At 39.4% G+C, this 11,379-nt stretch overlaps 1 protein-coding gene across 1 annotated transcript in view; it reads left to right on the top strand.

Annotated features, from left to right (window-relative positions):
- The first annotated feature begins 35 nt into the window (after positions 1–35).
- Positions 36–11,379, top strand: part of gro (TLE family member transcriptional corepressor groucho) — a 79,732-nt gene continuing 68,388 nt past the window's right edge. The window contains exons 1-2 of the mRNA XM_018508823.1: positions 36–476; positions 10,372–10,758. Of these exons, the coding sequence (XP_018364325.1) occupies positions 10,723–10,758 (36 nt within the window). The 5' untranslated portion in view covers positions 36–476; positions 10,372–10,722. The remainder of the gene's footprint in view (positions 477–10,371; positions 10,759–11,379) is intronic.

The following is an 11,379-nucleotide window of genomic DNA, read 5'->3' as shown; positions in this document are numbered from 1 at the left end:
GCAAGCGGCGTTCACACGTTCCCGTCATCCACTTCGGTACTACCCGGCTCGCAGTCGAGCGTCGTACGTTGCGCGGTACGGTCGCGACATTCGCTCGCCCTCCCCGGTGTCCGACTCCGGTCGCACTCGCGGCTGTGCGCCATACATACACGCACACGTCTGACCTGTGTTTGACTTTGTGCACGCGTCTTTCTACGAAAGTGTCAGTGCGAGACGGAGCGAGCGAGAGAGAAAGAGGGAGAGGAAGAGAGAGAGAAAGAGAGCGAGAGCGAGAGAGAGAGAGAGGAGGGATATACGAGTAGAGGAAAAAGAGATGCGGGAGGAGAGTGTACAGCAGGAAACGCGAGTGCTTTTTCGCCGCAGTGCCAAGACGGATTAAGGACGGAGGCGCAAGCGTCGGACGGATCTCAGGAATCGACGATCGTTCTGCGTAGTCGATCTTCCGAGGAATCGTTACTTCCGATGGATCCTACGAGGTATGTATCGTACGTGCGTTTCAACCGTCGACTCTTTTGAATCTTGAATTTTTCGGAGAGCGCCGCGAGAATCTCGGAGAATCGGAGTCGAAGCGGCGGCCGTGCCAACTTCAGTTCGTTGCGATAGTTAGCGGCGCGCGAAGTCACGTGTCCTCGTTAGTTATGCGGCCAGCTTCGGAGCGTGACGCGCCGCCTCGCGCGAAATATCGACGAAGCGTGGATAATACGCGACGATTATATTACTTTTCGCGGTGCGAACGAGAGGGAACGTTTCTGTCTCTGTCTCTCTCTCTCTCTCTCCTTTTCCTTTTTTACTCCGTGCCGATTGCGCGACGCGTCGCGTTAAAATCCATCTCGTTAATCTCCCGCGCCGGTTCGGAACTAATAATTACGGCGCACACGATCGTCTTTCGCGAAACGAGGGAAGGATCGGGCGTGCGGCGAGTCATCCCGCAAAAACTATAATCCCTTCCTCCCCACCGATCAAGGCTTAATTCCCTCCGCTCCGCTTCTTGATCGATAAGGCGCGCGTTCTCTTCCGAGAAAATGTTGCCGCCGCGTCCGAACTCCGGGGCTCGTTAATCGAGTTTCAAACAACAGACCCCGGAGTCCGCTGCTCCAAATCTTTGTTCCTCGTTTACCAACCCCACGGGTGTCTATCGTGTTCTATCGCGACGTGCTTAATGGATTATTGGGAAGATATACGGAAGTGATTAACGCGCTGTAAAGCCTTAAACACAATGAGAAGCACAGGCAATAGCAACTGAGAATAAAAGATTTCTACCTATTAGAAATCGTGCATTCTAGCTATACACGGTTTCTGAGAAAAATTTCTTATTCCCTCTTTCTATAATTATATTGTCTGTGCTTTTCACAGTTTGTGTTTAAGGCTTAGCGCGAAAATGACAACAAGCGTATACTGAAAAAAAGTCCGGTAATAGCTACCAAATATGTTTTGTTTAGTATTGATACAATATTTAGCAAACACAATAATAATATATCTAATTGTTTGGTGAAATTAGGTAGATAATATTTAGAAAAGTAAATAAGAAATTAACGTTTACAGAGTTGGTTTTGGTTATATTAAATATTAATTAAAATTATTATTTTCCAAAAATTTTTCACAGTAAGTTATTCTTTTACAGGTTTTCAAAATGCTAGTAGGCATTGTTATTAAAATCGACGATCGGTTAATTTAATTGTGAGATTGTTATTTCATTTTATGATAGAATCGTATTTGTATATTTACATATGAATATTACTAAAAAAATAAAAACCCGCTTTGACTGAAAATGGCATTCTTCTTCTCTCTTATTTGTGATTGAACACTTGCCTGTCTAATTCACTTAATATTATTTTACCAAAGCTTTTTAGTAACTACTATTTCAACTTGATTATTATTATCAGACTTTTTTCGGTATATAAATGCTTTAGTAGAAATCTGAACGGTCACGTGCTTCAATTTTTTTTTCAAATTTCCGTCTTGTTTCATCGCGAGATGTTTAATAGATTGTTGGAGAGATAACCCGGTCTCCGTATTATCGCATTTATCGTCACATAATCCTAATTAGTGCCTTAGATAATCTAGGAACGGGCAAACTTCCGACGTAGTCCTCAGTCAGTTCAGAATTGATTACCCTTAAACGGAAAACCGATGCCATCTGCTCTCATAATTTCTCAATTTTTCATAATAAATGTCTATATAATTAATTCTTTACACCAAAATTTAATACCATTAATTTAATCGCTTAATAATGATTCAAATCCGGAAGAGGATCCTTTTTTTTTATATCATGTCCATGCTTAAAGAATCTGTCGAATGTTATATTAATTTTTTTATTTTAACATAATTATATTAATTATGTATATTATATTAATATTAAAAATTGAAATCGCTCAGCGATTATAGGTAATAAAATCGATGTCGAGAAAATAACATAATTATATTAATTATGTTATTTTCTCAACATTGATTTTATTATTAATAATCATTGAGCGTATTTTAATTTAAGATACGTGCCTAAAATAAATAGCAAAGTTTTTATTAACTACGCAGTTTTACTTATTGATCGAAGAACCGTGAATTTTACCGGTAATAAGTTCCTTTAAATCTTGCGACGATACGACTTCCGGGTTTGGAATATTATCAAGCGACTAAATTAATTGTACCGGGCGCTTTAACTTGCGTTATTGCTAAGAGTCGACGATGAGGATAATCGAGAAACGGCGAGAAGGAGGAGCAGGTTAACGATGTTAGAGGTAATTGTCGTACACGCCTCGTAAAATCGTCGAAGACGATCGACAAGTCGTTCCTCGCTCGTCTCCGTTTTCTTTGTCGTGTACGAATTCGCGGAATCTTTACGTTCACGTATCCCGTAAATTGTGGCCTCTTTTCTTTGCGAGCTTCTCGTACCGAGACATTAGCCACCATCGAGGTAAATTTCGAAAATTCGCTAAAAAACGAAAGTTTAAATTTTTCAGAAGTATATTTTTTGGACGTTTGCTTCTTTCAAATCGATAACAATCCTGATTCAGATAATGGTTGATAACAATCCTGATTCTCAAGGTAACATTAAGATTCATTTCTACCAACTCAGATTAATTTTCAGTTTAATTTATCTCCATCTTTTCGGTTTAATTTATCTTCATCTTTTTTTAATTCCTATAGAAATAGAAGAAGACGAGAAGTAAGTTGAACCGAGATTAAAGCTAATCTGCATTGGTAGAAGTGAACCCCCCTAAGTAGATGATTATAATTATCGAAAGTTTTATTTAAACGAGATTTCGTAATTATAAATTCACTGCACGAAAAGAAGGGTGTTGTTGAAATATCTAAAAATTTAGCTAGATACAGATCTGTGAAAATAATTTTGTTAAAACTATCAAAATAATTACGTAGGACGCTCAAACTGGTTGCTGGAATATTAAAATTTTTTGCAGCATTGCTCATTATATGTTTGAATTACCCACGTAATTATTTTGATGGTCCAACAAAATTATTTTCAGACCTGCGTCTAGCTAAATTTTTCTGATACTTCAGCAAAATCGTTCTTTCCGTGTGTTTAAACAGAATTTTATGCCTATATCGATCCACGGAGTAGGCGGAATTTCTTACTTAATAATCCGTTGTTCAAACAAAATTTTTACACGCGCACGTTCTTAACTACTGCCGCGGGCCACTTAAGTTGTTGCTCTCGCCGTATAATTATCATGCTTCGCGAGATAAGGCTCTTTACGACGCGTGCATTTTACGAAGTCCGCATCGTCGTCACGCCGCTAATAAAGGCACGATCGGTCGTATCGTAAGTATGCGGAATATTAGGACACCGTCGTAACGTTGCTCGGAGTTGTTCGCTTTTATCGCCGCTAGCACAATAGTGTTTTTACTTTCATGCCGGTCGCAAACGACCAATCGCCAATATATTAAAAAAAAAAAATCTACTACCCGATGTAATGTATAATAGAAGCGATCATTGAATCCCAGTTGTCATTTGTTATATATGATTTATATATTTTTTTTACTTTAATCGAAATAATGCAATTGAAATAATACAAGAAAATAAATCATTTCACGTGTCATGAATTTTTTTTATATTGGTATTATTTTAACTACAGCAATAAATTATTTGGACCAGGTGCGAACATTTTTGGATGATTGTACGATCTATATGATTACTATGAGGTTCTAAATTGTAGGTAAATATAAAATCTTTGAACTTTATTCGCTATAAGATTTATTTGCGTTACTTCAAACAAGACGTTTTAAAAAATATTAGGTTTTCATAGCTGTAGTTGGAGGTTAATTTTATATTATTTTTTCGACATTTTTTTTTTTTGATTCTATTCAAGTAAGAGAAAGTTTTATCGATTCTCTCTATTATCTTTATAATCGTATTTCAATTTTTACTTACGACATAGACCGAATTCCTAAGATTTCTCTAGGCTCTGTAGAGAAATAGAATTTGTATCTTTGTCGCGGATCGCCTATCTCGCACTCGACTATTTGGCTTACAGCTCGTAACGAAATTGTGGGAGTCGTAAACGGGGTGCGCGGTATCACTCGTGGTACTCAATAATTAAAGCGCGGTACTAGCGTGTCCGGTGTGGAGAATCCTTTAATCCGCGCGGCATTGTGCGCCGCCGCTCGGCCATGTCGCGATAACGATCGAGAAGGTAAAGAAATCACGGACGATCACGCGGTGGTTAAAGATCGGCCGAGGGCCGATTACGTGAGATTCGCGATAACTTTCTCCATGACCCGTTCGTCCATCGCGATCCACGCTGGCTCCTTTTTTTCTTTGAAATTAACACGGCAAGCTTTTCGAGAGTTTTCATTGGGCAAAAAATGTTTTTGTTTTTCCCAGTAGATGATTATTAACGTGGCTTTAGGTGTGGATACTTTTCTTTGTTTTATCAAATGCATTCATAACTTAACGGCTTACATATCAATGAGCCTTTAACAAACAAGTATAAAAATTAATGGAGTTTAATTACCGCTTGTTACAAAGGATAAAAGATCAACTCGAAGATCAAAAGACACATTTTCAACATGTTATGCTACATTACTATTATAAAAGCAAAAACGCTATGTAAAAAAGATACGTGCACGCTGTACAGTGAAGATAATATGAATGATCGCCAATTTTAGTTTGCAAAATTCCATGATGAGAATTTCTTGGTCGAAGATAAGTTCTAGGCCAAGTACAGTGGATGATGATCAAATCAAGGCCTCGATCGATAATAATCCGCAACAAACCAGAGATATCGCAGAAGAGCTTGGGATATCTAAATTGAGCGTTGAAAATAATCACTTGCATAAATAAAAACCGAGAAGAGCTTTTGGCCAATATAATAAAAGCGCAATCTCTAGGCTTTTAAACTTCTCTGCAGGAATAATTACGCGTCAGTTACATAATACATAATTATTGAAATCACAATTCGATTACGTATTCCGATTTATCCTGTTGAAATTTAAACTCATTTTACCCAAATTATCGCGGTTTAGATTCACGATCGTCGTTGTCGGTCTCACGCCGCATCTCTATTGCTCCGCGATACAATGGAACGTGGCGAAACTTTTCTCAGCGTTTGCGTAAATGCAGGAGGGTGGAAAGGGCGGATTTAATTTCGCGCGGCGGCGGCGGCGGCGGCGGCGTCGGCGGCGTCGGCGGCGTTTGCCGACGGGACGCGACGCGTCGCGACGTCATACGCCGGGAGTATCAAGCCGAAAAGTTTTTATCGTCCCGCCGAACGCATTTGCTGCAAATTGATGGAAATGATGGCTCAAATTCGGAGCCTGGGTGAGTTTTTCACGCTTGCGCACGCATTATACACGCGCGTACATAAATATATTTATCGCACGTACACGTACACGTATATATATACGTGTATTGCTCGCGAAATACATTATCCGCGTAGAATGGACTGTTAACGCGGTTATATGACTCCATTTTGCGCGTTACACGAAACATCATCCCGCGTTACAAAGAGCCCGTAATGACGCGTCATGTATATGCGATCGTGCGGCGCGGTAAAAGCGTGAAAATAATAGGCAACGTTGTCCGCCCGGCCACGCGTACGTTGGTTTTCGGCCGCTGGATGGTTCGCGGACCCTCTTTGGTGAAGCGTACAAATCGCAAAAATGTTTCCCGTAATCCGCGCGCGCGACCCGCCCTGCGGCGCGATGCGGCTGAAATAAACAGCGCTGAAATCGCGTACAGCAATCTGCGAGAGAGGAGAGAGTGCGTATAGCGCGTATACGCGCTCGCTCGCGCGGGTCAGAGGGAGACATACCGCGAATTATCCATCCAGCCTGCCTGCCTGCCCGCCCTCCTCGTTGTTGAATGGCCAATTCTCTACTTGGAAATTAAGCTATGGCCTAAACTAACCCAACGTACCGTCGCTGGGGTGCACGACGACCGGTGCATCCATCGGACGAGTATTTGCACGCCCGGTTTAACGCTTCCTACCGCTCCCTCGCCTCTCCCTCTCCTTCTCCCTCTCTCTCTCTCTCTCTCTCGCCCCCCAACCCTGCCTGTTCTACGACGTGTAACGAAACACCGTCGAAATACATGCATCGATCGATTTATATTGACTTATTTAAATAGGCCTGTTCTTTGTCGCTACGCTGGATTGCACTAAAATTTTCTACACCAAAGAGTTTGGTAATAGCTATCAAATATTTGTTGAAATAACGACGGTCAAATGTTGGTTAATATATCAACAATAATTTTATTTTTCTTAATATTTTTGGTTATATTAACCAAATACTTAATTGGCATTAGGCCTGTTCTTTCGTTAAAAAGAACATGCCTATTTTATTTCGTTAAAGAAACTTTTTTTTAGTGTGTATCCCGCTCTTTCGCCAAGCTTCAAACTAGGACGGTACAGTTTTGAACATGATACAATTCCGAATAAGATCTAAATCCAATTTCGAGATTCGAGTTTCGTAACCCTAATCTCATTGTCGGGAGGGTACTAAAGAGTACACACACCATCAAACACATGCAAACGGGAAAAAACTAAACTTGACCCTCGAAAAGTGGATTCGAATACTGCCTTCAGAATTATATAATCGAAATTGTATCATCTTACTCTATATATTTATAGATATCAATAAACAATAGTAAGTAATCCAATCCTTTGAGTTAAATAACATTTTGTTATTTTCAACCTCTATATATATCAAAATGTCGTTCCATTTCTGTGGTTAGTTTCAAAGTAAACATCGTCCATATTAACGTATGCACTTATAACGAATTCTGTTGCACTATTGCGCACTGGTGCATATTAAAACCGTTGTATACTGATTTAAACTAACAATAAAAGTGAAATGCAAATATTTCGAATTATAAAATACATTTTACTTAACAGTACAATAAAATGTTTTAAGTATTTCACGGTTTGACCTGTTTCTACAATATATTTCTATTAAACACACATCTTTAAAGCAATTTATGTACGATGGCTTTAATATGCACCAGTGCGCATCGAGTGCATCCAATCGAATTCATTATTAGTACATAATAAACTAAATTTGAATTAAATTTAACATATTTTCTTGAGTAAAATTGTTTAATTTTATTGTTTTAGTCAAATTAATAACATTATATATTGGCTATAAGTAATGGCGAGTGGCGACCTATAGAAATTATTAAAAGTAATTAAAATTTGGTATAATTTGACATTAATTATGAATCTCACAGTAGATTTAATTACACTAGTTTAGTCACAAAGAACAGATTTTTTCGTATGATAAACGCAAACGGACATAGGAATGTAGTGAGGACAATCATTTATCGATTTGTTGAAAAAAATCGATCGATTCATATTGATAAAGCATTAATCCTAAAGTGCTTACGTATAAGAAAGTGTATAAGATCACTCTTTATTAATATTTATTAATATAACACAAGTTTCTCATATATTTCACATTTTTAATAAAATTTATATATATATAATTTAGACTTTTATAAACACAAATAACCCATTTATTAACTTATTAACTCGGCAGGAAAGAAAACATGAGTACCCTATCGAATTTAATCTTGAAATGATATGAAGTAGTCCAATTATTTCCTCGTTAAATAAAATACATAATAATACAAAATAATAACTTTGACAATACACAAAAAACTGCTTAAAAATTGAAATCTGCGCTTATCACGCTCTCTGTTCTAATACTGATCAGCAGAGGATCCAGAGTGATACATAAAAAACTGTCAGAATTTTAAAAAACTTGTCTCCGCTTGTCCTAGCTTTTAGCATGGTAGATTGGTTTCCTGCTTATAACCACTAAAGGCATAGCTTAGCGCTTAATGACTTCGCTAATTTGTATATAAAACTTACGTATCGATAACATTCCAAGGGTAAAGCAATCGACTGTCACGCTTCGCGAAAAACGAATTTAGAAATTTAGAAAATTTTCTCCAAATGTAGAGAGCCGTTTGCTTTCTCTTTTGCAAAAGCCCTCAATTTTCGATTCCGCGTTAATTGCTCGACAACGAGTTCTTCGCGTTATTGTAATTTCGAAACGACAGATCTCGCGACAATAAAATCCCACGATGAGCGCGAAGGAATAAGCGAGCAGCAATTTAGATTTCCATCGTCGCTCTCTCTCTAATTCGTTATTTACCGACTGTTGTAAGAAAAATTCGTGCACGGCCGTCTCGTTTCGTTTTTCCGCGGACGTTTCTCACCGGGATATGCCCGACGAAACGCGTCACGTTTGACATGTCGCGACGTTCGCAATAATGCGTCGCGCGTAATGCACCGTGCGGCGGCCGCCGTCGCCGCCGCTACGGTCCATTGAAAATTGCATCGTAATCAATGCGTCGTAGATCCTGGAACGTGACGTTGCGTTCAGCCGGTGGCTTTGCACCCGATATACATATAACGCGCGAGCGCGCTTTCTTTTCGTTCTTTCCGTCCCTCTCGCGCCACCCTGCGCCGCGCAGCATCTCTGGCTGTTTTTTTTCCTCTCTCGCTCTTTGTCCCCGGTTCGAAACACGCCTCGGAGATTAGGATAAATGCTTCTGGAGCAGCGACGGAGCGAGCGGTTTACGCGCCTAGTAAATCGAACGATAAATTGATCGCTTGCCATCGTAAAGCCCCTCTCACACGCGCGCCACGCCGACGAAATGAAAATGCATCGGTTTCTGCGAGTCTCTGCGAGATATCCGCACGGTTAATAGTGTAGATTCGTTCAAGTTGCTTGAAACATGATACAAAGAAAGGTGTAACGTTGGATATAATGGCAATGACAATACTGGAAACAATCAATCAAATGGCCTCGAATTTACTCTTTTACTGCGCGGGAATGTTACACCTTCCTTTTTATACCGGCTTGAAATGCGAACCATCCATGGGCGTAGCCGAGAGGGTAGGGGAGCCATGCCCCCCCCCCCTTCCCCCTCGAATCTTGAAGATATCTTTTATCTATTCAGTTCATGACTCACGAATTGTTATGATATACGAGTTCTATTTCTACTTTTACTGATAGTTTTCATCATTTTGATTTCGCATTCTCTTTCACTCGTCGGCGTATCATTTTACTTATTCTGGTTGTATTGTCTTCCTTTTTTCTCTTTTGGGGACAGGTGCCATTTATTTAAAGAAGAAGAACTTAAATAATTACAAAGAAATTATACATTTACGACTATTCTTAATAAGTATTCACAAGAAATTAATTTTGGAAAAGAAGGAATTTGAGGTGAAGATTATAGAAAGATTTTCTGAGAATCTAAGACGACTAGTGTTATAAATTTAAAGTTTTCCAGTTCGAAGAATCAATTTACAATTTTAAGAGAAAAATAAAGTAAATTAATAAATTAAATATGTGTGATTTTGTGATAGAATTTGTAATTAATTTAAAATAATATAAAATAAAACGATTCAAACAGTCTATCCCATTTGATTATTCCCCTCACACGTTTAAAATTCTCAAATCTAATTTAATCCCCCTCTATAAGTACCCTGGCTACGCCCTTGTTGAAATTAAAAAAATTTGTACACTTGAAACAAGATAAACGATTTGATAAGTCAGCAACTTTTTTAACCAAAATTCTTTTTTCTAACCAAAATTCGATTTATTTTTGAATACTCTTCTTGTAAAAAGTCACTGACTTATCAAACTGTTCCATTTGGGCGTTGAAGAAAGAAAGCAAAGATGCTGAGTGCAAAAATTGCAAGTAATTCGAACATACCTAGCGAGTACTTTTAGTGCTGCTCCTCTCTCGAGAGAGGGAAAATTTGAATAGCACCGACGAGCAAATATTTTTCTACTCGAACAAACGTTTCTCGAACAGGAGAAACGCGATAAGGAACTATTAAACTGTACAGACAACGTTCATATAGAAGCAACAGGAATAAAAAACAATTGTTTTTTTTTCAACAGGAACGGAGGCACTCCACAACGTGTGAAGCTTTAACAGCGGGCGAAAAATTACGAAGAAAAGTGTCGTTCGTCGAACTTAAACGAGATTCGTACAAAGTTTACGTTGCCATTTCCGCGCTCGTTAATGAATGAGAAAAGTGTACTCGGTTCGCGATAATAAGGTAACCGCGATGAATCGCGTTGTGCTGTGAACAGTGGATGGAGAGAAGATCGATCTAGGAACAGCAACCGTCGTCAAATGGAGTTTCTTCACGCGGATGCGTTCGAGCCCACGAAATGGTGAAATGATCGTGTACTTAGTGTATCGTGGACGCTGCAGCGATTTCTAAGAAGCAATTGTCCAAGACTAAGATGTACCCCGCGCCGGCGAGACATCCCGCCGCTCCCGTAAGTACTCGCATCATTATTTTTCTTTAGTTAGCGGAGTAGAAATTAACAATCGTGGCATCTGTGAAACGAGGATCATAGCGTTATAAAATTTTAAGTATATGTATTTAACGAAAAAAAAAAAAAAAAAAACGTAGAACGAATAATGCTGAAATCTCATTGTCGCTTAATTTAAAGCGAATTCCATTTTCGATCAACTTTCAACTCAACCCGCAGCCAAGTTAGTAAACTGACGGAACATTTTCTATTCCGCGTTCGGCACTTTCCCAGTGTACCACCGTACATTTCTTCGCTTACGCCGGTATTCTCGACATTTTTGCTTAGCGTTATCCATTATAGCGCACGTCAAAGGGTAATATAGTGTAATTACCGCTCCGCGCGAGGGAAGCGAAAGAGCACGTGGGAGTCAAGTCGACCGCTCTCGCACTTCGCGTTGCTAATTCGAAGAATGTTTGATTGTTCCCCGCGCACGTCCCTGCCCCACAACCTCCGCTCGTGCCACTCTTTTTACCGTCATAATTTCACGCGTCGCACAAGCTCAAAGTCCCCATACGATGAAACGAGACCACCAGCGAATTTGCTGACACACGAACGCGAGAGAGAAAGACCGAGTAAGCGAGA

The sequence above is a fragment of the Trachymyrmex cornetzi genome, unplaced genomic scaffold (genome assembly GCF_001594075.2).
Source record: "Trachymyrmex cornetzi isolate Tcor2-1 unplaced genomic scaffold, Tcor1.1 scaffold11, whole genome shotgun sequence".
NCBI lineage: Eukaryota > Metazoa > Arthropoda > Insecta > Hymenoptera > Formicidae > Trachymyrmex > Trachymyrmex cornetzi.
Note: the sequence above shows the minus strand (reverse complement) of the source record. Positions and strands in the feature narration are given on the sequence as shown.